Below are 27,766 nucleotides of genomic sequence, written 5' to 3'. Positions count from 1 at the left end.
GTGGTAATGCTGATGAGCGCACCATCACTCATGCCTTCTCGTACATTTACCACCTAACGTCTACCTACGTCGAGAGTTTGGTTCAGAATTATTATCCTTATTTACACATTAGGGAACAGGCTCAGAAAGTTTGGGTGACTTTCTCAAGCTCACACATCTAGTAAGTAGCAGAGGCCGGATTGCGATCCAGGTATGTCTGCCTCTTTCCTCTCCCCTGGGCTGCAGGGACCAGTTATGACTGTCATAGGCCCTGAGCACTTTTGCCTTTGCATACCCCTTCCTCCGTAAAAAAAAAAAAAAAAAAAAAAAAAACTGTTAAAAATTATATTTTATGACTGGTTGGTAGAAACATGAATATAAACCAGGCTGGATATCTTCATATTTTCTTCTGATTTTTAAAGAATTAAAAAACTTTCTGTGGGCCCCTAAACATGCTGTGAGCCCTAGGTAATGTGGATGGCAGCCCTGCTGGGTTGCCTGCCTTTGGGGGGACAGAGTTGATGTCCCAAGAGAAGGCAGTGGGAGAAGGAGGGGGTGCCTGACTCAAGTAACTCTCCCTCTTTCCATCCTGACAGTGTTGGTGGCCTCAGTGTACCCCCGAAAGCCGCAGGCAGTGGAGCGGCATGTCCTCCCAGTCCTCTGGTACTTCCTTAGCAACATGACCGGGAACGGCGTCCTGCTGGGGCACGGCGGGAACGTGCGCGCGGTGGTGTGCCGGCTGTCCAGGAGCCTCCAGGAACAGATGGGCTCCCGGCTGCAGGACCTGGCTGCCGGCCAGCCAAAGCAAGTCCTCAAAATGCTCCAGGAACTCTTAGATGCAGAATCCCCGTGAGGCAGCCCCAAGGTCACCGACAGTGGAAAGGGACCAGACAGCAGGACAACTGGCAGCTCACACCCCTTTCAGCTGGATTAAAGACGGATCTGAAGTGGGCAATCATTATTTTTATCTTATTTGATTTTTATGATGGAACAATCTCCTGGTCTACTTTCCCTTAGTGTTCCAAATGTACATAGTATATTTTGAAGTAGAAATAAAAGAATTTCTTATTTTTTTAAGGTTTTATTATCTTGTACTTTTGTAGCCTCAGAGAATTTTCCAATAGCTAGGTTTGTGACAAAGAGAACAAGATGTGATATCGAGGTAACCTAGGAAGAAGATGCAATGCATATCACATACGCACAGTGGAATACTACTCAGCCATAAAAAAGATGAAATCCTGTGACAACATGGATGAAACTCGAGGGTATCATGCTAAGTGAAATAAATCAGATGGCGAAAGACAAAGACAGTAAGTTTTCACTCATGTGAAATATAAAATATAATCAAAAGCAAAAACCAACCAAACAAAAATGAACAAATCAAACAAAAGCAAACAGATACAGAGAACAGAATAGTGGTTACCAGAGGGGAAGGGTGGGGGGGAGGGCAAAATAAATAAAAGGGTTCAGCTGTATAGATGAAGAGAAACTAAACCTCACTGTAATGTATGCAAAAGTCAAAATATAATATTGTACACATAAAAAATTAAAAAAAGAAAAAAATCCATGACAACAGCCAAACCAGCTGCAGATGCTGAGAGGAAGAATTCAGGAGGAAATGTGTAGTATAGACTCACATGTTGTAGACCATTTAGGGGCAAAGCTCCTCTCTGTTAGCAGCTGGACAAGCCCTCCTGAACCCAGAGATCCTGAGTCGGTCATTCAAATCCAGCCCATTTGTCATAAGCCTGATTTAGGGTGAATGTAGCCAACATCTCTGGGGCATCCTGCTTCTGCCTTACAAAACCTTCAGTGCAGCGGCTGTTGGTCCTGTGGGAACCTTCTAACGAGACCTATTCAGTGTATCAAAAGGCGAGAAGAGTTTGACACTGGCATTACGAAAAGCCCTCTCTGGAAGCTGGCTTTCTGGCTAGTTCTGAAGAGGACTAGGCCAGGTTTCACACTTGAAAGACCAGAAATGAAAGGACTGGGCGGAGCACGAAGCGCCAGATGATGTGCGGATGTCACGTGGGAGCTCTGAAATGGCACGGGTTACTCCAGCTGGGCCGGACTGCGAAACTGAAGAGAGCTGTGTTGGATGTGGGCTGGGTCAGAACACAGGGAAGCTGAGAGAGGTGGGGCCGGCGATGGAGGAGCAGCCAGAGAGAGGTCCTGGCAGTGAGAAGGTCATGTCCTGCCTCGGGCTTTAGACACAGTAGGAGTGGCTCTGCCTTGCTCTGGGCCAGTGCAGGTTGACCATGGTGCGACCAGGAAGAATTCGAGCTCAGATCATGACCTCAAACACACAGGTAAGGTGAAGGCTCCAGGGGCGGCATGCCAGCCCCAGCCTGGGAGCGAGGCCCACAGCACCATGCTGGGGCAGACTTAGAGGATGAGGCCCTGAGGCTCAGCTTCATGCCAGCAAGTTTTCTGGCAGGCCCACCAGTGGCCCCCTCTCTACTGTCACCCACCCCAGGTACCACATCAGGTCCACTTCACTGTTGTGAGCCTCTCCTGGGGAGTATGGCCCAGAGCAGGCTGGGAAGCTTCAAATCAACTCCTTTATTTCCAAAGCCCTGGCTGCCCCTGGCTGAGGAAGTCACTTTTCCATCCTACCACGTTGCCACTGGCTGTAACTAGGCTGCCCCTCCACCCCTACCAATGCCCTGGGGCGAGGTTGGGCATGGCACAGTCATCCTGGGACTTGGGCTTTTAATAGGAGGCTTAAGTGTGTCTGGGTAATTCCAGCCCCAGCCTGAGCTGCTTCTCAGCTCTTTGTGACCCCAGCAGGGGCTTCCCCAGCGCCACCACCATGCTATTTGGAGATTCTGACCGAATCAGGTTAAAGGTCTGCTTTAGACAAGGAACCATTCAAAGATGCCTAAAAGGCTGATTTTAAACATGTGTGAACTTTTACACAATTTAGTTAATTGAGTTTGCTTAGCATCTGAGCAGACTTTTTCCGGTTTGGTTGTGAGACTGACACTTCCTGCTTGTCAAGATCTAGAACCTATCAAAATGTTTCAGAAATTTTTAGAACTGTAGGAGACTCGGGATTTTGAAGGCAGAAATTAAGCTCAAAGACAATGCCCTGTCTGCCTGCGTTCTGTCTTCTGTCTTCAAAACAGGAAGCGTCTCCTGAGCTCTGTACCAATCCTCACAGGTGGGTGTTTAAAATAACTGCAAACAGCTGAAAAGTAAAGAATAAATCTTTGCATGGTCTGTTTGCCTTCACTATTTCAGGTTTTCTTCTAGTCTCTGGGCAGCTGGGCTTTACAGCGAAGTCTCTGGTACAACCCCGGTGGGGAGGAAATTTCAGTCTTTCAAGTTTCCCACATCATTACTTTTAAAGCAAAGGGAAGACAGTGTATTAGTAAGCTGGGCCTGGGCCTTTGGGAAGTGGCTGCAAGAATGAGGCCTGATGGGAAATGAAGATTGTCCTGAGAGCCAGGGGGGGTCTGAGCAGAGCCCACCCTGTTCTTTGCTTGGCTGTGTGTGGTCAGGAACTCTACTTACCCAAGAGCGCGGGTGGCATGTAGCCTCCAGCTATGGAAGAGCTGGCACACGTGCTCTCTCCTACACCCTCCCCTGCTCTCTCTCTCTCCTTCTCTCCCTCCCTCCCTCTCTCCCTCTCCCTCCAGTGTGAGAATCAAGGACCAAAGACTTGTCTCAGAACATGTACTGCTTAGGAATTCCTCAGCTTGGGAATTTTTGAGATTTTAGGAAAAAATTTTACAGGCCCTGCTTCATTTCTTACCTTCTGAGCAGAGAAACGTTTCTCCGTTCTCATGGTGCTTTGGAATCATCCAGTGAGATTTAAAAAAAATGCTGACACCTGGGCCCCACCCCTGGGGATTTTGATTCAGTTGATATGAGGTGGGGCCCAGGCAGCTGTCTTTTTCTTTTTTATTTCCCCAGCTTTATTGAGATATGATGGACCTATAACATTGCATACATTTAAGGTGTTCAATTGTTTACGAACAGGTTCGTTTGCCTGACACGCAGTAAGCTAAACGCTGAGACACCGGGATTTGTAGCAGAGAAAGGGTTTATTCATGAGGCAGCCAAATGAGGAGATGAGAACAAGTCTCAAATCTGCCTCCCCGAAGGCCAGGGACTCGGGTGTTTATGGGATAAATGTCAAGGCGTGGGGAGCGTAGGGGAAGGTGGTAGAAGACAAGAAAAGTGAGGTCATTGTTTTGCGCAGGTGCAGCTAAGCTGCAGCTTCTTCATGGGACGCGTGCTCAGAAAACGTGGCCCTAGCATCTCTGAGGGTGGGGGTTTTGGCTCTCTGAGGTCAAAAGGTCACGGATCAGACAGTCACGCATGCCCAGTTGGAGGGTCGGCAGTCTCAACCAGTCTTAATTGGCTCGAGCTGTGTAACAGCTGACTCCAAGTTCCTGAAAAACAACTTGGGCAAACATCTCACTGTTTAGGCTACCTAATGCTTGAAGGACATGCAAGGTTTTGTAAAAACAATTGAAGTGAGCTTGATGAGTGAAGGTAGGTTGCAGTTTCTTACTGTTAAACAAGCTATAGTTTACTGGCTCCAACGGATGACCACCCTCTGTTTCATACTGTATTGTTTGACGCGTTTATATATTGCAAAATGATTCGCATCTCAGCATTAGCTAATACCTGCAGCCAGTCACATAATTACTATTTGTGTTGAGAACATTTACGATTTACTCTCTTGGCAACATTCATGTACATAATACAGAATTATTAGCTAGAATCAACATGTTGTGCATTAGAGCCCCAGAACTGATTAACCTTATAACTGGAAATTTGTACGCTTTGCCCGGTATCTCCCCATTTCCCTCCTCCACCACTGGCACTGGCACCGCTCGCCCCCTACTCCAGCCCCTGGTAAGCACCACTCTACTGTTTCTCTGAATTCAGCTTCAAGTTGTCACAAAAGGCAAGATTTCCTTCTTTCTCCTGTCTGAATAGTATTACATTTTTTTTCTTTTCTTTCTCCTCTTTTATACTTTTCTCTTCAATGAATTCTAATGCGTGGCCAAATTCTGAAACTGCAGTAAAATCAAAGGTGTAGAACATGGCAGATCTTTGGTCCTGTGGGCAACTGGCCTGTCAGTTCTCCTTACCTGGCAGCCCTGGGGTGTCCTGGGTTCAGGACAGGTAAGGGACTGGAGTCAGAGAGGCTGGACTCAAATCCAGGCACTGTTGCTTCCTGGTGTGTGGCTTTGGATCTTCCCTTATCAATCCAGGGTGTGTGTGTGTATGGGTGTGGGTGTGTGTGTTTTGTGTATGTGATAGCAAGGGGCAGGGGGATTGACAACAATGCCCACTTTAACTGAGCTATTGTGATGATTAATGAGATAATTCTTGTAAGTACTTAGCACAAGGCCATGAGCCCAGGAAGCACTTGATAAATGCTGGCCATTATGTTTCTGGGGTCATTGCTTTGGGAGCAGCGAGGATCAAGGTCTTGCCGGCCCTGCAGCCCTCAGAGTTGGAAGAGAGAATGTGCCTTGGAGCTTTATGGAGCCTGAGACTCATGTTAGCCTTTGCTGGGCTTGTTTCAGAGGACGGAGCATGTTCTGCTCTCTCTGCTGGTAAGTTAGGGCTGTTCTTACCACTGGGGACCTGTCACCTCTCCCTCACAGCCACCCTCGGCATCCTCACCCCCATCCCAGGAGACATCTTGAAGCTCTTCTCCCTGCAGGCTTGTTCCCTCCCCTCCACGCCTCCTGTGACTCTCAGCTGAGGGCAGAAGGGTTGGGAGGATCAAAGAGCTCTTTTTTGCTGAAAGCATTTTCCTTACACTGTAATTTCCTTACACTGTAATGGTTCTGCCATTAGGAGAAGAAGGGAGAAATGATGATGGTAAAAGATCATATTCTATCTCCTGGGAATGGAGGGAGGAGCTGGTCTGGCAGGGACCACAATTTGAGGGCCGAGCCCTAGGACACAGTTAGAAAGGGCCGAGCTTGGGTCTGCTCTCAGGTCTGTCTGACTCCAAAGCCCCTGACGTGCTCCAGGTACCCTGTGGCTCCCAGGTCGCTACCTCCCCTTGGGGCAGTCTGACAGGACTGGTTAAAATTCCCCTGATCTCCCGCAGTTAATCTGGCCTCAGAGTTTTGCCCCTAAAAACTTCAGGGCAGAGAGGGCCTGCTTGGTCTGCTCTGGTCATCAGGACACGCTGCAGACCCTTGGCCATCCAACTGTGGCCTCTGGTAGGGATAGGATTTGTGGAAATAGATGAAGACCAACCACATGTGGAAAGCAAAGACTATTTATTCAGAGCTCGTTATAGCCAGGGAGTCAGCCACTATCACTGGTGTTTTGGCAGAGATGGAAGGGTAGGGGTGGGGGCAGGTGGTCCAGTTTGGTCCTTCCCATCCCTGGGGCTTATTCCGGGGGCACTGTGGCTTCTCTGTACCCTGCCACTTGCTGTTTCAGTGAAGAAGGTTGTAACATTTGACGGTTTTGTTTTGTTTTAACCACACACAGCTTTATAATTACCTCTCTGTGGTTTGACAGCTGTTATTAGCATCACCTTGGGTTCTCCTTGAGAATTTTTACGTCCAGAAAGAGATCCAGCAACACTGTGGCTGGTGTCAGAAGCTGTTAACTAAACACAAGCTTTAAAAAGTCACCAGATTTTGTAAACACAGCCAATCCTGTCCCTTCCAAAGGAGAAAAGAAAAGCTAGATAAATAATTTTCATGAAGGCAGTTTGTTTTCCAGGGTCTATATTTCCCTTCTGTCTCATCCACTGGTTTTTTTTTACCACTTGGGACACTAGCAGTAAAGTGTAAGAGCTGTTTCCAGAATGAGGATTTGTCTGTACCTGCTGGAAGTTTCACCTGGAAGCCCATTTTGGGGGGTCACGGTGATGAAGGACAAATTATTTTCTTAATGCCAGGGGCAGTTTTATACGTGGGGGGGGAGGGGGGAGGGTGCAGAGAGGGGATTATTATTTTTTAAATTCTCTTGGAAATTTTGAGCTTCCATCCAAGCTATTTTAAGAGGAATGGCTAAAATTATAACTGGACTTTGGATATGAAAAATAATTTCCTATTTGCAAAATTTGAGGAAAACTGAGAATTTCTTCCAAAGTAGGTTGTGAGATCTTTTTCTAGGGCTGACTCCCTGGAATAATCTAAATCCTGCTGCAGTAGGTGTTAGAACCAAGGCTGGCCAGGGGCTGGGGGCTTGTTCTGCCACTGGCTGGCAATGCGTCTTGGGAGCAAAACATTTGACATCTCTCAGCCTGCCTTTTTTTCTCACATGTAAAAGACATTGGAAAAAACACTTGCTTTGTTCATCTCATAGGAGTTTGTTTTTTCCAAAGATCTAATGAAACAATATAGATAATTGTACTTTGAAAAAGGAGAGTGTTACACACAAAGAAAAAGTATAATTATGATTAACTCTAGCCTTATCGCAATAAAACCTGCTATTTCCAAGGCACTGTGTTCCTACCAGCTGACAGACAAATCACTTAGGACTCAACATGGGAATAAATGGGAGATTCAGAAGCTTAATTTGCTTTTTTCCTCTTTGGTATGTTTGACATATGTAGTTGTGATTGCTAGCAAAATGTTTTAAAGTCTTTTCAGTTTGAAAGACATGGAATTCTTCAAAGAAGCAAGTCAATTCTAGCTAAATATGACAGCTGTTTTTAACTTTCTTCAAGATCAAAGCACAGATCTGGAAGGAAGGGGAAATGGTTCTGAGTTCTTCATCAGAATCTTAGTGCAGCGATGGCAGAGGTGAATGCTACGAGCAAAGGTAGTGCAGGGATTACCAACTCAGCTCCCCGAAATGCCTCAAAAAGTTGGTTTAGAAAAGGCAGGTTTGCTCACGTCTTGCAGATGGCAGGATAAGTAGGTTGGCATTGTCATCGCTGCTTTATAGATGAAGAAACGCCCATGAAAGCCAGGTCACAGGGTGCGGGGATGGAGGTGTCAGCGTAACCATCAGGAGCGGGAGGAACTCTGGCTCGCATGGTGATGCTCGCTTTCACCACACCCCTCCTTCTTTCTCCTCTTGCTCCTGTTAATCTTTTTCCCTCCAATTCAGACCCATCAGGTTTGTCTAGGGGCATTGCCTGAGTCCTTTTAGCGCCATTATTCCAGCCAGACTGTTGACTTGGGTGCCAAACGTCAAGGGTGTCTGAGATGACTGCATTCGGAACCCAGGCTAACAGTTCCATCCACGCAAAGCCCACAGGCTACCTGTGAAGTTACTTTCTGAAGTCCATGAGTGTAATCAAGCCAACAGGGTCCAGGGTCCTCCATAAAACTGAATTAGACTCCTGAGTGAATGAACTGTTTGCTCCCCTGCATGTGCAGTGCATCCTTAATTACATTTCATCAAAATGGATGGATGGATTGATGGAACTTTATTTAAATTTCAGGTAGTTATGGGGAGTAAACCATAGTGCAATATAACACATCCTGTTAATACAGGCTCAGAACACGTTGACTTTATTGCAGTTCAACAGACTTCGAAGTAGGGCTACTTAAAAATATATTACCTTTGAAAAGCTTTGCTTTAGCAGATAGAGTGGGTGTTGGCAGCCTGTACACAGTCAACCAGATGATCAATTGACAAACATGTCTACACTTAATAATTCATGGCACCAGCTCCCCAGATACATGCAAAGCACTGGTTTATTTTAGAAAAAAGAGAATATATTTCTCAAAATCCCTTTCATTCATGTTGTAGGGTTTATGAGGCAAGTCTCATCAAATGTAAGCTCTTCACAATGAAAGAAAAGTCTCTTTGGTCTGGCTGCCTGCATTTTCTATCAACATGGATAATTTTAGGTTCGGAACTGGGTAAAGCATAGGACGTGAGGACAGAAAATAGTTGCTGCTTACGGTAAACAGCCACGCAGACCCACGCTGCGGAGGGAAGTTGCGTTTCATTTTGAAGATTGTTTTTATATTTGCAAAAAGCTATCACAGTTCTGCCAGAATATTATATTTGCTTTTTTACTCCATGAATCCTTTTGCTGGAACTAGAAAATTGTGTTTTCCCTGGGGCAGAGCCATTTGCTCTGTTACTAACGTGCTAAGTAAAGAGCTGGCTTAGCTCTTCTGTCTCCGAGGCTCTGGGCTCTCGTGGGTGTGGAGGATGCCTGTGCGGCCCGGAAAGGGGTCGGCCCCAGTAAGAATACGGGTATAATGTGCACCCCTTAAATTAATCTCCTATGGTGGGCTCCCTTTATCTTTATATCCAATGCTCCTTCTTGGTTCCTAACTGTGAAGGAAAAGTATAGACCCATGAGTTTTTAATGGGTTGGTTCCATTGGCTTAATTAATGAAAAAAGATAAAACAAAACAGAAAACCCTGCTCTCCCTTCCCCCGGAGCACACACTGCTTGCTTCCTGAACAGGCCCGCGCCTCGTACCCCCACTGCTGGCGTAACTGTGGAGGGAGCCCGGCCAGCTCCATCTCAAGCAAGTTTCCTGCAGCTGGCTGTTCCCCCACACTGATCTCACCCGGCCCTGCCCTGCCTGGGCGGCTAAACTCCCTCCCATTTCCTGCAGCCCAGGCGGTTCCCAGGGTCCACCCACCCGTCCTGCTGCTCCCCGCGTCTGCTCTGAGCATTAGTGCAGCTACCCAGCAAACATGAGCTTGCAGCTGGGTGTGTCCAGACATTTCCCAATAGAGGGGTGGGTCGTGGCCCCTCTTGGCAGTTTGATCCACTGTTCCTTGGGTGCCCTGGAAGAGATTGTCCTGTCACCCTTATTTAAACAACTGGACAGGTCAAGATGGGATTCATTTACTTGGAGCCGCGGTCTGTCCCTGGGGGTGGTAGCTTAGTCCTCAGGGACCAGTTTAACATGTGATCTGTTTCAACAAGAAAGGCCTCGAAGTCTATAATTTCTCCAAACTTAAAAAATCAGCTTTGCTGCTGATTTGGAGGATTGCCTCTTAGCAGTTCCCCGTGGGTGAGAATTCTTGTCTTTTGACAACCCACCGAGCCTTCGCTGAAACACCCAATTACTGCAAATTCTTTTCTAAATAGAAAGCACTGCACAGCCTCCAGTGGAAAAATTCCAAAATCTGCAGCAAATATCTAGCTCATTGGCAGAAGCAGGTTTTTGGCATGAAGGACTCTTCTTCACTTCAATTTCAACTCCAGCAGAAGTTCTGCAGATGACGTGGGAATAAAGTTGGCTGAGAAGCCCCTGGGGGAGACTGGGGTGCGTGTGTGTGCGCGCACTTCAGCCCCCATGGGGTGCGGAGAATAGGCTGCCTTGTTTGGGAGGTTTGGTTGAACCCACTCAGCCTGAGAGGCATGTGAATGCGTAGCGCAGAGCATTTGAGATGCGTCTCTGAGACATGCTTAGCCAGAGAAGCAGCAGGGCTGCACTGATGGGCTGGAAGCTTTGCTTTTAGGGCTTTGGAGCCGAGCTTGGGAAGGAGAAGGAGGGTAGGTGGAGCTGTGTGTCTTAATTCCAGCACGGCTTCTTAATCTCTGGAGCAATCAGCTTCTAAACAGAGCTCATAATGGGCACTTGAATGCTGTGCCACTAGTTAACCTTAAAAAAACAAAGCTTTCCAACGATTTGTATAAGTACGTATGCTTTCGGCAATTGGAAGGATGGAATAGTCAAGGGCCATGAAATGTACAAAAAAAAAAAAGTAACGAAAAACAACAGATTTTAGTGCCAGGCACACCTGTTCACATGTTGCTCTGTTCTCTTCCTAGCTGTGTGACCTCAGGCAAGGACCTTGGGGGGTGAGTAGGGGGGGGCTGCTTTGGTTTTTTTATCTGCAAAACTGAGAGAATGCTATCTGCTTCATTCACTGTTGAGAGAATAAAATGGTTTCCCAGAACTAACCCAGGTAAAATTCCTGGCTCATCAAGCATGCAATAAATACATTTTCCCTCTAAATTAAGGCCAGCACTTGAAGGATTAGAGTCATTGTGGGGTCCAAAGTTATAGTTAATCTTTGAACCCCAAGGCAAATAGCGAGTTTAGAATTGAGCAGACTCTCTGGGCAGTGCCCCTTCCAGGGCTTTCCAAGGCAGCTCAGGAGGAGTTCGATTGGCTCACTCTCTCTGGGGCTGCTTGACGCTTGGCTGTCATCCTTTGCCTTCTGGGGTGACTGGCATCAGTGTGACTCAGTTGGCCAGCCCGTCAGGCCACTTCCTTCTGCTGGGGCTTGTCCTGGGCGTGGCCAGCGCTGGCCTCCCGCTGCAGCCCGTGGCCCAGCACGCAGAGCTCGGGGGGCGGTGCACCCCTGCTGCTGCCCTTCAGCTCTGGGGCACAGGGGCTCTTCCATGGCTCTGCGTCCTTGGGGCTGTCCTCACTGCTGCTGCAGAGAGAAAGGACAGGGGCCAATCAAACCGTCCTCTGTTTTTCCTTCTGTCCCCCCTGCCCCCTTCTCCATTCGGTTTCTCTCTGGCTCTCCCATCTGTGTCACCCACAGACCCAGTGGACCCCTGGTGCCTGACCTCTGCATTTCCACATCAGCTTTGCCAGCTGGCACTGTCCTTGTGCATGCCCTCTGTGGAGCCAAGTTTCTGGCATTTAATCTGACAGGTTGAGTCCTGTTCATTCCTGGGATGCCCAGATCCTGCTGCTCTGAACAAAGCATCCCCCTCAGGAACTCAGGAGCCTGGGCTTTATTTTGGCTTTGGTTTTAAAGCATTTCTTATTTAATAAAAGGCTAGGGTTAGCTAGTTGAATTAAAAACAACACCAACAATAACAGCAAAAACAAAGCCAAAAAACCCCTGCTTTCTCAGCTGCCACCCTTTTCCTGAATGGAGTAAAAATAATGGCTTGTCCTAGACCTGGTACTTGGCTAGAAAGGTGCTTCCCAGCTGCTGAGTACCATGGTGAGAGGGGCTCTGAACAGAGAGGGGCACCCAGTGTGCTCTGAGAGTGCAGAATGGAGGGTGGGCACAGCATGGAGCAAGCCTCAGCCCGAGGGGGACCAGCTCAGAGAGCCACACCGGCTATGGGTGGCCAGGCTGGCCTCACAGCGACCACGTGGAGGGTGGAGTCTGGTTGTCTGGGTTCACGTCGTGGCCTTTCCACTTACCAGCTGTGTGACCTGTAGCACATTGATTAATCTCTCTGATTTTCAGTTTCCTTCTTTGTAAAAGGGAGATAGTAATAGTACTCATCTCACAGGACACTCGAAGGTGTCAATATTGGATGAAGCATGTAAAACTCTAACCAGCACATGATAGATGCTCAATAAGTGGTCAGCTGTCCCTGGTGCTGTTTTGTAGCATGAATAGGAAGTCACACCTGCAAGGACCTGAGGGATGACCCTGTCTTACGGCAGGTTGGCACCCGAGGCTCAGAGCCTCTCCATCAGTCACCCCAGGGCCAGGGCTGCACCCACTCTCTACATGCACTAGGAGCCCTTCTCTCTGCCCATGACAGCACCTTCTTGACTGTATTATGAGTGTGCCCAGCTCTGTATGTTTAGGCTTTACTGGGATGTCCAACCAGTGGTGGACAGGTTTGAGTTTGGATTCTAACAGGATCAAGGTGGCAGAATTGGGGGGTGAAGACTAACACTGGCCTACATACATGATCTTCAGGTAGCTCTGGTTCCTTAGAGCCATCTCATCCACGTCAGCCTCTGGCCCCAACATAAGTTCCTGCAGGACCTTGTGATTTGGGGGCCACAGCTCCTTTCTTATTTCCTTCTTCTCCCTGTGCCCCATTTGAGCAGGGGAAGGCATATGCGGGATATACTTCACAACCCTTTGCTGCTCCAGATTGGAGGCGCTGGCAGGAATGGAGGGGTGCCCAGAGGACAGGCTGTGGCATGCAGCATCAGTGGAAGCCGACACCAACGTCTGATACATGGTTTGGTCCTGGTACCGTCTTTCCCAACCCCAACCACGTCCCATGTCTGCATGGGGCTCAGGCCAGGAGGTCAATTTTCCAGTTGCCATATGGCTGTGGTTCCACCTGTTCCCAGGCAGCCCAGGTGGCCTGATCCAGGAAACGGGGTGGGGGGTTTAGGGAGCCCCTGCCTGGCTGGTCCAGTCCTGGCAAAGACTAAAAGCACCACATCTAGGGCAGCAAGTCCAGGCACCTGAGAGCTGGGTAGAGACTTGTTCCTCCACCAGGAGATTCAACACGTCAGTAACAGCTGAAGCTCAGTAACTGAGCTCCCTGGGGAAGCCTCCAAGGACTGTGCCCAGTCCCAGGGCCCCAGGATTGGGAAGATACCACCATCATCACTTTTTCTAAGTAAGGGGTTGGTGCCTAGCACAGCAATGACTGGAAGGAAACCAGCACCAGACACAGGTCCGCTCATCCTGCAGGCCGGCCTCAGCTGCACAATAGGACGGGTGTGGCCGTCCCTGCAGGTCTCTGCTCCAGGAAACAGTCTGTTCTGTGCAGTTTCTGGCTCTCTGGCACTGGTTTTTTGTCTTGTGGTATGATCTTGGGGGAGTCATGCTCAGTTCCCTGGTGTTATTCTTTCCCACATGCAGGAGGGCAGAAAGAATGCTTGTCGTCTACAGAGCAGCAAATGCCCGGTGCTCTTCCATCTTCTGCTCCCAGACGCCAACTTAACAGGACTGGGTCGGGGGTTGGGGGTTGTGTCTGGGGAACGAGCTTTTCCCTATCACAGCCATCACGTGCTCACAGTCTCACAGTCTGGAACAGCTTAGAGGCGTGGTCCGACAGGAGACAGGGGAACGGGTGTGAGTCACTCTGTGACCTTCCACATGACCTCGGGAAGGCTCCTGTTCATGATCCCCCCCTCTTTCAAGCTACAAGTCTTCCCTACCCCATCCCTCTGCATATTGAGATTCAGGACATAAAACAACCTTTTAGGCTTCCCTATGCCGAGGAAAAGCCTGAGAGAATGGCATTATTTTCTCCTTGAACAATTTTATGTTACTTTATTATTGCTCCTGCTGTTTTAAAATGTTAGTGTTTTTAATTAATGCCATTTTATTGTCCCCGTTCTCTCAAGCTCTTCTCCTGAAGGGCACAGTTTTAGAAATCTAATAACTGAGTAAGTGGCTAGTGTGAAGAATAATGCATTAACATTTATAGATATTCTCAGATGAAAGGCACTGTGCTGTAGGAAGCTCATTTTAGATTTAAGAAAAGAGCAACGTTACATTAAGATTCTTGCAAAAATAATCAATATTTCATTTCTTGCAAGTTGGCTGGGGAAGTTTATATAACTGTAATAATGCACAACTTTCCTGAGATAATATCTTTATTTAAAATTGACTGCCAAGGACTTGGTAAAAAATTACCATTTACGCCTCAACAGACTGTGAGGTCTGTAATGCGTAACGCTCTGGCAGAAGTTAACTTCTGATTCACACAACTGTGGGCGGTGCGAGGAGAGCTGGGCCTGGCGTGGGTTGAGTTTTGTCTGATCTGATATCAAGACACATTGATAGAGTTCCTCTTTAATGGACCTCAGATTTACATTGTTTTCCCCACGTCACAATTCAGGAAAAGATGCCTTTCCCTGTATACTCTGTAAAAGAACCACTTCAGCACACGAGTCCTCTCCACGCCCAGGCAATGCCCATGCTTTGAGTCACGCCCCATTGCAGCCGCATGTCCAGGCCTGCCTGCATGGCTGGGCCAAGGACAGGCGAGTCAGCTGCCCTTCACGGGAAAGGCACACTTCACAGGCCTGGCCACCCTTCTGCCTGGGTTCTGGTGCTCAGAGCTCATGAACAGTCTTGTTCTTACTCTCCACACCTCTGAAGGGGAAGATGGGGAAGAGACTAGACTTGAGGAGGTCCTCAGGGGTCTGGGGAAGCGAAACTTTTATATCCAATACCTCCAGGACCAGCTGTTCTCAAGGTGTGTCCCCGGGGTACCCTCCCAGACCCTTTCGAGGGGAGGGTCATTTATGTGGTCAGAACTATTTTCATAAGAATACTAAGATGCTATGGGCCTTTTTTTCATTCTTTCATGAATGTGAAGTAGAGTTTTCCAGTCTACACGACTGTGTGATATCACAACAGAGTAACTGTGGACAAAGATCTGAGAGTCCAGCTGTCTTTCTGTGAAGCCACACGGTAAAGAGATTTGCAAAAATATAACAGTGCCACTCTTTTCACTAAATTTTTGTTGTGGAAAATACAGCCAAGTTTCCATTAGAATGTATTATTTATGTTAACATGGAATAGGATCATTTTTTTAAATTAATAAATATTTTAAACATCTCTCAATTTTAAATTGTAATATAGTGAAAAGTGATAGATGCACGGAGACAAAAGCTCCTTGGTAGGGTGGGTCTTAATAATTCTGAAGGACTTAAGGAAGTCCTGGGGCCAAAAAGTTTGAGCACCTCCCACCAAGAGGCTGGTCTGTTGCCATAAGCCAGAAAAGGCAGAAATCGGGCTGCTGGTTGGGGTGACAGTGACTCACCCTTGGGAAGCAAGTCACTTTATCTCAGTCTCCCCACCTATAAAACAAGGGGCTTGTGTGGTTAGACTAACTAGATTGTTTTAAACTTTATTGTTAATACAGCAGAGCCTCATTCAGTGATATCTTTCTCGGGCACCTGAAATGTGCAACAGATGGAAGACAGTTGCTCAAGGCCGGGGGGTGGGGGAGGGGAGACATCCCTAGACCCCTTTTCCAGATGCTCTTTTCTTGGAGCACAGTTTGAAAACCACTGACCCAGATGACCTAAGGGCTCATCAGCTCTATTCTAATAACCACAGGGCTGTAGCCCGAGGACTGGCCTTACCTGCTCTGGCCAAGCTGGGATTCACAAGTGTTGCTGGTGGCACCCGTGGCAGGCAGGTGAAGGCAGACACCCGGCCGGCGGTCAGAAGCTGTCCTTCTGATGAAAGGCTGAGGGTTGAGGGAGCACAGAGCTGTCCCTCGCTGGGAGTCCGCCCTCAGTCGTGGCCCCGAGCTGCTCCTCCAGCAACCCGCCATGAGGGTCCCACGTGGGATGGCAGCTTCTGGTGGCAGCGATGGTGGGGTAAGTGGGTGTGCTGTTGAGAATGGCGATTTAGCTTCAAACAGAAAGGAGGTGGCTGGACAGAAAATAGAACATGTGTTCCCAGATGCCTTGGCTGTGGCTGCTTGACTGTCTTCAGAATCTCTGGTTTCCTTGGGCCCCTGACTGGGAGACACTGGGGGAGATGGGGAAGGGCCAGAGGCAGGGGAACTGGCTTCTGTGAGCTGGGAAAGGGGGCTGGAGGACTTGTGCTGTGGGGGTGGGCTTGCCGAGGAGGGACTGGGCAGTTTGTGCTGGGGGGGAGGGGAGGCTCGTTTCTTAACTGATGGGGGACTTAGCACCCTGGGGCTCACTGGAGGGCTGAGTGGTGGGCTGGGGGACCCATGCACACAGGGGACACTTGTCTGGGCAGGTCTGTGAGAGGAAGGCAGGCCTGAGTGCCTCTTGTCCACTCTGGGTGTCCAGTGAGCCCTTGTGGGAGAGGCTTTCCTGACCAGCGCGGGGCTTCTGTCTTGGTTCTGCCTTGGGGCCTCGGGAGAATGTGGCCCTCGCCCTGGCCTGGCCAGGCTGGGCTCTGAGGCCCTGTTCTGCCCAGATGTGTGGCTGGAGTGGTGCCAGTGCACGGCCTTCTGGGGACGCCTGGAGAGGCTTGTGGCCCTGTCCACTCGTTCCCGACTCTGAGCCCTGCCGCCCTGCGCGTCTGGGTTTCCACTGATTGCTGTCGGGTGGCTGAGGTCCAAGGCCAGCTTTCCGGGGCTGCAGCCGCCCTTACTGCTCCTTGGCTCTGCGCTGTGGGCCCTGGTGAGGGTGGCAGCATTCTTGCTGGGCAGCAGGTCAGCAGGGCTCATGGAGGCTCTTAGCTTTGGGGAAGCCCACATTCTCCGGGCAGGGCCAGCTCCTCCCAGCCCTGGCACGTGGGTCCCTTCAAGGGAGCTCTCCACCAGCTTGCTGCTTTCTGGGGGCTCCAGAGAAGTAAATGATTTGTCCATCAGGATTTCCAGAGGAGGTGGAGGGAGATGCTCTGGGTTGTCCTCTGTCTCACAGTTGAGGTCATCACTCTTGGATGCTTCTGCTGTAAGCAGAGGGGGAAAAATGGGAGCAAATCCGGAGAGATTTTCTCCCATCCGGAGAGAAACTCCACCAGCTGCTGGAGAAATTCGGAACTTTGGATACAAAGGGGCAAGCCCTCTGTAAATAGGGAATCTGGGAGGCATGGCGGGGACCCCCCACTTCCTGAGGCAGGGGCTTGGCCCAGAGTCCTTGGAATCCCCCAGCGTCCTCGGACTGTCTGTGAGACTGAAAGTTTCGATGAGTTTCTTGACTGATGTTCTGGTGGGACAGCTGCTGATGTTCCAGTCCCTGGCCCTGGGGGCCTCACTGGCCCTCTCACCTGATGGGATGACATTTGGAAGCCCCTCAGCTTTTCCCTGCCGGGGCTGTTCGCCCTCAGGGCGGGGATGGCATTTCTGCAAGATGCTCCTGTCCTGACTTGGCAAAATGCTGAAGTTCTTGGTGAGGGACGCCTTCAGCCTGCTGATGGTGGTGCTCGGGGTGTCCCTGTAGTAGTTGTCGGGCCTCAGCGCCACTGCTCTGGGCTGTAGAACCTGCTCCTTGCTCTGCCCTTGCCGTCCTGTGCCCAGGGCATAAAACGCGTCCAGCCTCTGGCTGAGGTCTCTCTGGACCCTCCGCAGTTCCTGGAGGGTGGGGTCCTCCTCATGGCTTTTAAGACACCCCTCTGACTGGGACCTCCTCTGCCTCGAGGGGGCCCTCCTGCTGCCACTGGCTGTGCTAGGTCTCGGGGGGACCATGGTCCTCTCCTCTTCCTCAGTCCAGTCCTGGTGCTCAGAGGGCACAGGGACAAACTTAACCCTTTCACTGATTGCTGCCTTCATCTTCAGAATCATTTCCTGGGCCTGGGGGCTCCTAAGCCTCCTGGGGTGTGGCTGCAGTGGGCTTTCGGCACCAGCAGGTGATGACTGTGGCCTTGGATGAGAAGCATTTTCCTGCCGCGCACGTGGACTCACGTAACTCTCTTCATCTTCCTCCTCTGGGCTGCTGTCCTCACCTTCACTGAGGGACAGAGTATCCATCAACCCAGAGCCTTTCGATAAATGGGCTTCCCTGGAGATCCCGATCCCCAGGGAATCACACAAGGTACTGTGGTCCAGCCCCCAAGGCCTGGAGGTGGTATTTTCCCGGCCTGTGTTAGAAGGCCAGGGGCTCCCTGATCCACCCTGCGCTGCTGGCTGAACCTTGGCTGTAGGAGGCCTTGAGAGTGGGCAGTCCTGGGGTCTGTCTGAACCCATCTGGAATGGACTTTGCTGCCAAGTGTGTCCTGACAGCCTGGCCTCCACCATGGGTGAACCCACGGGCTTCCACTCTGCAGGCTCCGGCACTAAGTCCCAGTTGGCTTGCTTGCCCGGCTTGTCTGCCAGCTGCACAAACTCACTGTCGGCACCAATACCACTGTCCTCAGAGCACAGGGGTAGACCCTGCACTTCAGGGTCGCTGTGGCCGCTCGCCAAGCTCTCCAGTTGCCCCAGAGCCCTTTGGAGGCGCTCATCCACAGCCCTCTTCGTGCTCAGCCTAGTCCCCAGGTGGCTTGCAGTGGCCTGGAGGTAGCGGCTGGAGCCTTCCAGGAGGCTGCCGGTGAGCGAGGCCACCGTGCCGCTGAGCGCCTGCAGCTTGCTGACTGTGTACTGCAGAAGCTGCTGCAGGAGATCTGGCTGCTCCCGCGGCTCTCCTTTCCTCAACGGCCAAGCCAGGTCCTCGCTAACTTCCTGGAGAAGCACTTCTCCGTCCTTGGAGATCTCCCCCAAGAGCTGGTTGACCTCATCAAAGCACAGCAAGAGGAAGCTGACCATGGGCTGCAGCAGCTCCTGGGTCTGGGTGGCGCGATGGGTGATGCTCAGAATTGCTTCATATTTGGAGAGGCAGGAGTGCAGATAGGTGTAAGCGTGCTGGTGGGCCCTCACCAGGGGCTCGGGGAAGTCCACTTTGTCCTCAGACTCATGGGCAGAAAGGATGGTTTGGCCGTAGTGGCCCTGTCTGCCCGACCTGTGACATTTTGGCCTCTTTTCCCATTTGGAGGTCTCCTGGGTATTCCTTTCTTCACTCTCTTCCCCAGAAAAGGCTGCTGCCTGTGACTCGTGGGAGCTCTGTCTCTTGAATGGAATGTCTGTAGCCAGGTAGCTTTGTGGTTTGGTCAGCTGGGATGGGCAGTTTTTGGTTTCTGCAATCAGTCCTTCCATAGCTTTCCTTTCGCCTGAAGTGGGATCTCTGGTGAGCTGACCAAGGCTTTCAGCCTCGCTTTGGGTCCACCTGGGACTTGGCAGCTCTCCTGTTGGCCTCTGTCCTCGGGACAAGCCCCCTCCAGAGTCATAGCAGGTAGAGCTCTGAACCAGCAAAGGGAGGGAGCAACTATCACTGGCCCCCTGATGTCCTGGCAGAATTGCTTTGGGCTTTTTAAAAAACTGGATGCCACTCTTAGCAACGCTGTTAACAATATCACTGTGGGAAGGTGTACATCCCATGATGTCAGCTTGTAGTCATCTCCCACCTGCAACCCTCACAGTTTTCAGAGAATCACAGTTGAAATAGGAACAAAAGGCAATCTTACTAGTCCATCCAGACAATTTCCAGGCCAGAATCCTTTGAGGTTCAAGATGCAATGTCCTGAACTTGGAGCCAGCGTCTTTACTTCTTTGGCCCCAGAGTGCAGACGTAGTGGTGCCGCCGTTCTGCTGCTGTTCTAAGTTTTGAACCCTTTGCTGCTAGTGAGCAACAGGGCAATTCTAAAGGACTTCAGTCTCGTGGATTATGGGCCTGCATATTGCTCGTGTCCTGACAGATGTGCATGGCGAGTGGAACTTTAAGCCTATTAGGTTAATCATGCCCTAGCCAGTCAGCACTCACAGCGTGTTCTAATATAGAACTTCTCAGCGTTTGCTATCTTGGGAAGCGGATTATTCTTGCACGTGCTTCTGCTTTTAATTCTGTTCAGACGCCTGCCATGTGAAACCTAGAGAAATGAGCTCTAATTGCAAAAGGCTCTGAAAGAGACACATTGGTGGAGGAGAAGTGAGGGCTCGCTGAATGCAGGCCCTGGCAGAGAAGTGACCTTCACAGGTTAATAAGGGCAGATCAGCCGAGTGAGTGTGCTCCCGCCTGCTGTTATCCGGGAGACCCCCAAACACGCAACAGATGGAGGTTGAAGTGACACGTTGTTGTTTGTGTGGCATGTAAGAATACCGCAACTCTAGATCTGGAGAATGTCTTTAAATAAGACAGGGAATAAAGAAGGGGAGGTGGCTTTCCTTTACACTAGAAAAGAGAGTTAGGTCACAGGGAGGTGTGGAGGGGAAAGCAGAAAAACTCACCTCCGTTTGAAGCTCAAGGCCGGTCAGCATAGACCGCAGGGGCCCAGGGAGGTAATGCTCTCACAGGGAGAGGCTTTTTATTAAACCTTTCTCGTAGGAAAATAAGCTAAAACTGGGCGGCAGAGAGCCAATAGGAGTAGAACATAAGGGGAAAGTGTATTTTCCAAGCACAGCTTCTACTCAGTCTGAGTCCGGTGCTCCTGCCCACAGCTAAGGTAGCAACTGCCCATTTAAAAACTCCTTGGAAACTTCTTTGCTGTCAGTGCAGTCTAGAGCAGGGGTCTGGAGTAGGGAGCCTTGGGTTTAAATACTGACTCTGCCTCCTTTTAGTTGGGGGAACTTCCACGAGTTAGTTAAGTTCCCTGAGGCAGAACTCATCTTTGAAATGGGGATATTGGTACCTACTTCAGGGAGCTGTTGTGAGGATTCAGTCAATTAACACTAGGTAAGTGCTTGGCGCAGTGCCTGGCAAGTGGTAGGTACTGAAAAAAAATCCTTATTCCTTTCCCCCTGGCATCTTAGCCGCCTATAACAATAAAAGTCATAAGAAAAATTCATTAGTTTTGTCCAAGACCAAGCCCTAATCATTTCCTAAATTGTCTGGAAATAACAGCCTACTGGTTGGCTTAGAGCCCTGGATTGGGTTTTTGCCCTTCTGGGTCTGTGCATTCTGTTCACAAAAAACTGCTACCTCTGGGTTTTTCTAAGATCTCATTGTGTCATTTCTCTGCTCTTAAACATGCAACAATTCCCACTAACTGCAAGTGGAAGAGGGGCTTTTGTTTAACCATTTCTCATTTTGGGCTATTTAGCTTGTTGGCAATTTTTCATTTTCCTAATAGGAGAAATATTGCACTGAGCATCTAAGTGAAGTTGCTGAAAATGGGTTGTGTTCTGGCTTTATAGTTTTCATTTTCTCTTACCGAGTCGCCTCCAGCCAAGGAGAATAACCCTGTGGGTTTTAGGGCTTAGGGATCCATCCTCTGCTGGGAGCAAGCTGGAGACTGGTGACCCGGGCTGTGCGGAGCATGGTGCCTATCGCAGCCCGATGCCCCAGAGTGCATAATTAATCAAGTTCTCTGATCTGTTTATTTGAAACGGGACTCCTGGGAAACACCAAGCTGAGTCAGTGCCTGGCGGGGAACTGCGTTAGGCATCAAAAAGTTGTTTCATTTGTCACAGGGCTGAGCTAGGCCAGTAAACAAGCATGCCGTGTGGAAAGATCTTCCATCTAACAGGATGCAAAGCTCATCTGAAGAGTTCTTTGTGTAAGTTCTTCTCCTTTTGGGATTTGGGCCCCTGCTTGAATCATCTTTGTGAAAACTTGATCGAAGTGGATAAAATTATTTCCAAACCAATGATCAAAATAAAAGTATTGCCTGGAGGATCAGCTGTCAGATAGCTCTGTGCCTTCTGGACTGGTTTTCTTGACTATTCCAAATAATTTAGGGAGCTCTTTCTTCTTGCCTCTCATTTTTCATTAAGACCCACTTTTATTTTCTTTCTTTTCACATTGGTGTTGCTTCAGATTTTTTTAAAAAGAGAAGAATTGCTTTGAGTGGGAATGTAAAATGACACAACTACTTTGGAAAACTGTTTAACAGTTACACATACCCCCATCTTCCGACCCATCAATTGTACTTTTAAGGATTTACCCAAGTGTATGGAGTGCGTAGGTCCACAAAAGGGACTGGTGCAAGACTATTCATATTAGCTTTATTCATGACAGCCTCAGATTGGAAACAATCCAAACTTTCTGTCAGTAGGGACATAAATAAATTTGGCATGGTTGTCTAGTGAAACACAATTCCCTGCTCTAGATGTGAGATGAACAGGCAACAGGCAAGCAACTTCTGTGGTGAGTTGGCAGGGAAAGTGAGCTAATGGTTGTGTTCCGGGCACTGTGTTAGGCATTTTGCATGTATCATTTCCCTAGCTTGCCTCCCCTGCTTTGCTGTGGAGAACCATTAACCATCATTAAAAAATGAATCAGGCTACTGTTATGTAGCTTAGAGCAATCCATCCAGAGTTGCTCATGCGATAGGCAATTCTATCAGAAACCAGGGCGTGACATCAGGTATCTGCTCTGAATGGCTTCTGATTTGATGATCATATTAGAAACCCCTGTTTGTTTTCACCCATTCTTGTTATGTCTTATTGTCTGAATCAGGAGTCACACAGGCATCTCATTGTACCTCTAGAGGTTGACTGCTTAACTTAACTAAAAATTTCATCTCTACTATGTAGCTTATTTTTGGCATCAAAGTATCTTACATGTGCTTTCCAAATTTGGCAAAAATTTATCCAGTTTTGTGTGTGTGTTAGAAGTTCTTGGTTGGGTTGCTATCTGAAACAGCTCTCCTCCAAGTGGTGACTCAGGGATCCAGGCTCTTCCATTTTGAAATGTTGACAGCTTCAATACATGACTTCCAAGGTAGAAGGGGAAGAGACTACGGGGAAGGCATACTTGATACTCAACTTCTTTGCTCAGAGTTGACACATTCATCATTTCTACTCACATTTGAATGTCCAGGACTTGTCACATGGCCTCACTGGGATGCAAAAGGGCTGGGAAATGTAATTGATCCAGCAACATCTCTATACCCCAATTTTTGTGGCCCAATGGTTTCCTCTGCCACACCCATGTTTCCAGATGAGAAAACTGAGGTTGAAAAGTTTAGATAATTTGCTCAAGTCACATAACTAGCATGTAGCTGGTCTGGGATTGGAACCCTTGTCTGACTCCAAAGCCTGGGTTTTACTTCCTATATTTTGGGGGATAAGATAGCTGTATCTCAAGCTTCTCTTGGGCTTGGCAGTCCAACTCATTTTGAACTTTTCAGTTGCTTGCTCAGCTCTGGCCTCACCAGGAGGAGGGCTGCAGGAATCTGTGAGAATGTACTAAATGCCACCGAATTGTATACTCTACAGTGGTAAAAATGGTAAATATTATGTTATGTGCATTTTTCCACAATAAAAGATCAATATGTGCAATGTAAACATTTAGAAAATACAGATAAGCTCAAAGGGAAATAAAAATGAATGTTTACCTATCTATCCATCTATCCTGTTTCAGTAAATAAAGACAGATTCTTGCTGTACCTACAATCTGGAGCTTAGTTTTTCTCTTACTATAACATAAGTTTATATTCATATCACCAAATATTCTTCATAGCATTTTTAATGGCTATACAATATTCCATTGAATAGAGGAATGATAGTTTCTTTGCCAGACTCTTATCATTAAACATTTAGGTTACCTCTATTTAAATAATACTGAAATGTCCTTGTAGGTCAATCTTTGCTCACATTTGTGATCATTTTCTCAGGATAAATTCTGAGATGTGGAATTGCTTAGCCAAAGAATATAAATTCTAAAAAACATTAATTGACTTTATTTTTTTGACCAGTTTTAAATTTACTTAAAAATTGAGCAGAGAGTTCCCATATACTCCCCCCACCCACCACTCAGTTTCCCCTATTATTAGCCTCTCACATTAGTGTGGTACATTTATTGCAATTAATGAACCAATATTGATACATGATTATAAGCTAAAGTCCATACTTTATTCAGATGCCCTTAGTTGTTACCTAGTGTCATTTTTCTGTTTTCAGGGTCCCATCCAGAACACCATGTGATGTTTTGTCATCATGACTTCTTAGGCTCCTCTTGGCTGTGACAGTTTCTCAGACTTGCATTGTTTTTGATGACCTTGACAGTTTTGAGAAGTCCTGGTAATATTGCAGGATGTCCCTCAACTGAGTTTTGTGTCATGTTTTCCTCATTTGGTTGGTGTTATGGGTTTTTGAGAGGAGGATGGCAGAGGTAATGTGCTATTTTTATTGCATCATATCAAGAGTGCATGCTGTCCTTATGATTTACAGCTGCTGGTGTTGACCTTGTCGATGGTCGTGATGTGATGCTGACCTGGCAGAGGCAGTGTGTGTCAGGGTGCTGGAATGTAAAGTTATGCCCCCAACTTTCCCTGCTTTTTGGAGGTACTCTGAGCAGCCACTTAGGGAGAGGGGAGTCATGCTCCCCCTGCATAGAAAGATTTTTAAGGCTTTTAGTACAAATTGTGAAACTATTCTCCAGAAATAGTATAGCAGTTTACATTCTCAGCAGCAGTGTGAATACGTATCCACTTTACTGCAAATTTGCCAGCATTGGATATTATCCTTTAAAAAAAATCCACTGATTTTAAAGAGAAAAATCGCATCTCATTTTAATTTGTAATTATGTGTTTATTGGAGAGTTTGTATATTTTAAACATTGTGTACTTTGTCGGCCATTTGCATATTTTAATTCAGGGATTACTTGTACATTCTTTGTTTATTTTTTAAAAATGAGGTATTTATCTTTGTTTTGTTGATTTTTAGGATATTAACATTTTGACTGGTCATATATGTTGTCATGTGGTCAGTATTTTTTTTTTTGCCTTTTAATTTTGTTTATGGTACTTTGTTTTGGAGGAGAGATGTTTTCATTTCATTTGATCAACTCTGTCTTTATAATTTCTATCTGTGTTGTCATGTTTAGAAATGTGAAATTTATACCTTGTAAAATCCCTAGACAAATTTATATTCCAGAAGTTATTATTATTATTTTGGGGAAAGTTACTATTTTTTAAAGTTGAGTTCCCATGAAATGGCAGGGCATGGTTTGACTAGGTTGACCTGTGTCTCTGAAGCAGCTAACAGTGGATTCCAACAGTTAAAAATTACCTCCTGATGTAGGAGTGGGAAAGAGATTGAGGAGAAGCCACAGGGTTATGTGTGCGTGGGGGACTCTCTGTGCCCCACCTCTGCTTTCAAGGCCTCATCTGGAGGGTCCTGAGAGAAGAGGTGTTTATGCCCCCTTCCTGGACCACAGCCTGGGACTGGGGAGACAGCAAGCTAGCAAGCCTTGGGGAGAAGTGCCTTGTGTCATCTTGATGTGGTAGAAATGGTGGCATAGCGTGTCCAGGTTCAAGAGGAAGGGAGACTTGCCCAGTCCAGTCTCCCACAGGTCAGGGTGGCATAAGAGGACACCTACAATGTCCTGAAGGCTTCCATGTAGAGAAAATTTAGCTAAGAAAGAGTGAGAGCCAGGGGCTTGGCCCAGGATGAGGTGTGAGAACCAGGTGAGGACGGAGCTGCCTTCTCAGTAGAGAGAATGAATGGGAACCACCTTATGTCCCACAGACCACCTAAGGGAGCATGTGTTATCTGCTATACCCACAGCCAGACAGCACAGGTTAAGACTAAGAAGTGGGCTCCTAGGATAAGCCCTTGAGAGCTGAGATCAGCTCCAGGGAAGAGAAGCTGGGGGAGGAGAATAAAAGGGAAAAAAACCTAACTGTGACTGAATTATCAACTTGAATTGACTAAGAAATGACTAAATTTGAATGAGTTTATCAGAGAGTGACTACACTAAATTTCCTCTGCTTTGAGGGAGAATGGAGGCTCAAGGCAGAAATTATACTCAATTATTGGAGAATAGAGAAAATTACGTTTTTGGACACGAGTCAGTGACTGTGAAATCTGTACTGGCTCCGATAACCACAGGCAGCCAGGTGTCAGTAAAATCTCAAGAACAGAGCACAGGATCATTACGGGCCACTCTTCCAAGTTATTTCCTGATCTGTGGCTGCAGCTCAAAAGGTCAACACAATGTCTTATCATCAGAAATCATGACAAAATCCATTCAAATTTTTGTTCAAAATGTTCTTTTTATATCAAAAAACAGAGCTAATGCTTGTTGGTGAAAGAGGTACATTTTTTTGAGTTCTGAGGAGGTCCAGTCCAGATTACACGCTACGATTATAAACGGGGGAAGATAGGAAGTTCCTGGTTGTTCTGGACATCTTCTGTTTGTCCCCTCCAGACCTACTGCCAAGCCTCTTCCCCCTTCTCAGTGCCCTGTGGGGAGAGGGCCCTAGGGCTCCTGCCCCCAGGAGGCATTGGCAGGAACTTGGAGGGAGGGAGAAGAGTGAGTCAAGGTTTTGATCTTCCCATCTCCCTTTGGGAGAGTCTCTTCAGCTTCCCAGGCATCGTCTTTGCTATGAAGTGACGGGCCAGCCCCATTAACGATTCCACGTCCTCTGCCATTGCTACTGGCAGCCTAAGAGGTAGGTTAAGGGTCATAGCTAAAGGTCTCTGGCCCTTTAAGTCTGGTATCCATAGCACCACAGGCAATGCCATTATTGTGTATTTGCTGCCTGTGGGGAGGCAGGCTGATGCACTCGGAGGAGGACCCACCACAGGGAGGCAAGTCAAAGCCTGCAACCACCACCCAGGCTTTGTCTAATTGGGATCTGCATATGGGCCCAAGGGAACCCATTATGAAAACACCTATCTCCATACCCTCTCAACCAACACGCTAAACAGTTTGTGCTCCTGCTAAGTAAGACTCATGAGAAATTGAAAAAAAAAAAACTTTTTCTAGGTGATATTGAGAAGACCCTGGCATGATTTGGGTAAGTTTCATCATAAAATGAATCTTGTGCCCATCTAGACCTCGTGAAATCTCACTTCTGCTAAGGCACAGGTGAGCACCCTGGACAAAGCATATTGTTATTTTAGACAAATTAACATGGGTTTCAATAATTGGACATATACTGTGAGGCAATTTAGACATGTTTTACAGAAATGCATCCTTTCCTACGTAACAGCATCAAAAAGTCAAAAGGTCAGTTCAGTGCTAAAAACCTGAATGAAATATTTAAAAAGCTTCACGATTCACCTTCCCTCCCACCCTTTTACAATTGATAAAGCAGTATTGCTACAGTATTATTAACTGAAGTCCATAGTTTACATTAGAGTTCATTCTTTGTGTTGTACAGTCTATGGATTTTGAAAAATGCATGTCATGTGTTCACCATTACAGTATCATAAAGGATAATTTCACTGTGCTAAAAAATCCCCATCTTCATCTGTTTTTCCTTCCCCACCTCCCTCCCCAGCTCCTGGCAACCAGTGATGCTTTTGCTATCTCCAGTTTTGCCTTTTCCAGAATGTCATATAGTTGGAATCATATAGTATGTAGCCTTTTCAGACTGGCTTCTTTCACTTAAAAATATGTATCTTATCATGTATAACTGAAAAAATTGTGCTCTACACTGGAATTTGACACAACATTGTAAAATGACTATAACTCAAAAAAAAAAGTTAAAATATATATATATATCTTAAATTTCCCCCAAGTCTTTTCATGGCTTGATAGCTCATTAATTTTTATTGTTGAATAATATTGCATTGTATAGATGTACCACCATTTATTTACCCATTCACCTACTGAAGGATGTCTTAATTGTTTCCAGTGTTTGGTAGCAATGACTGAAGCTGCTATAAACATTTATATGCATGTTTTGTGTGGACATGAGTTTTCAAATCACTTGGGTAAGCACATAGGAGTGAGATTGCTGGATCATGTGGTAAGACTATACTTAGCTTTGTAAGAAACTGCCAAACTGTGTTCCAGAGTGGCTGTACCATTTTCCAATCTCACTAGCA

At 47.5% G+C, this 27,766-nt stretch overlaps 3 protein-coding genes across 11 annotated transcripts in view; 2 read left to right on the top strand and 1 right to left on the bottom strand.

Annotated features, from left to right (window-relative positions):
• The window catches only part of TOGARAM2 (TOG array regulator of axonemal microtubules 2), a 49,182-nt gene extending 48,131 nt beyond the window's left edge, over positions 1 to 1,051 (top strand). For all 5 annotated transcript variants that reach the window (XM_072937973.1, XM_072937971.1, XM_072937972.1 and 2 more), the window contains one exon: positions 576 to 1,051. In XM_072937973.1, coding sequence (XP_072794074.1) covers positions 576 to 832 — 257 coding nt within the window. In that variant the 3' untranslated portion in view covers positions 833 to 1,051. The remainder of the gene's footprint in view (positions 1 to 575) is intronic.
• A 1,044-nt stretch (positions 1,052 to 2,095) lies between these two features.
• Positions 2,096 to 27,766, top strand: part of CLIP4 (CAP-Gly domain containing linker protein family member 4) — a 99,107-nt gene continuing 73,436 nt past the window's right edge. Inside the window, exon 1 of one of the 5 annotated variants that reach the window (XM_031684920.2) lies at positions 2,096 to 2,288. The gene's annotated coding sequence lies outside the window, so the exon portion shown is untranslated. Of the gene's footprint in view, positions 2,289 to 4,753; positions 4,849 to 5,538; positions 5,559 to 26,507; positions 26,731 to 26,782; positions 26,802 to 27,766 lie in introns of those variants that run through there. The other 4 variants (XM_072937967.1, XM_072937969.1, XM_072937965.1 and 1 more) reach the window with 4 other exon arrangements.
• PCARE (photoreceptor cilium actin regulator) lies at positions 11,109 to 19,426 on the bottom strand. Its single transcript, XM_006197304.3, has 2 exons — positions 15,675 to 19,426; positions 11,109 to 11,286 (listed from the first exon to the last, which is right to left on the bottom strand). Exons 1-2 carry the CDS (start codon positions 19,424 to 19,426, stop codon positions 11,109 to 11,111), a joined length of 3,930 nt encoding a protein of 1,309 aa, XP_006197366.2.

Source organism: Vicugna pacos, chromosome 15 (assembly GCF_048564905.1).
Source record: "Vicugna pacos chromosome 15, VicPac4, whole genome shotgun sequence".
Taxonomy (NCBI): domain Eukaryota; kingdom Metazoa; phylum Chordata; class Mammalia; order Artiodactyla; family Camelidae; genus Vicugna; species Vicugna pacos.
The sequence above is the reverse complement of the archived record's forward strand: the minus strand, read 5'-3'. Positions and strand labels throughout refer to the sequence as shown.

Bases quoted from the DNA above. Each gene is read 5' to 3' on its own strand.
- PCARE (XM_006197304.3), bottom strand. From the start codon at position 19,426: ATGGGATGTACACCTTCCCACAGTGATATTGTTAACAGCGTTGCTAAG. The intron at 11,287-15,674 runs GTAAGGCCAGTC...TTCTCTCTGCAG, and splicing joins TCCCAGCTTGGCCAGAGCAG to CAGCAGTGAGGACAGCCCCA.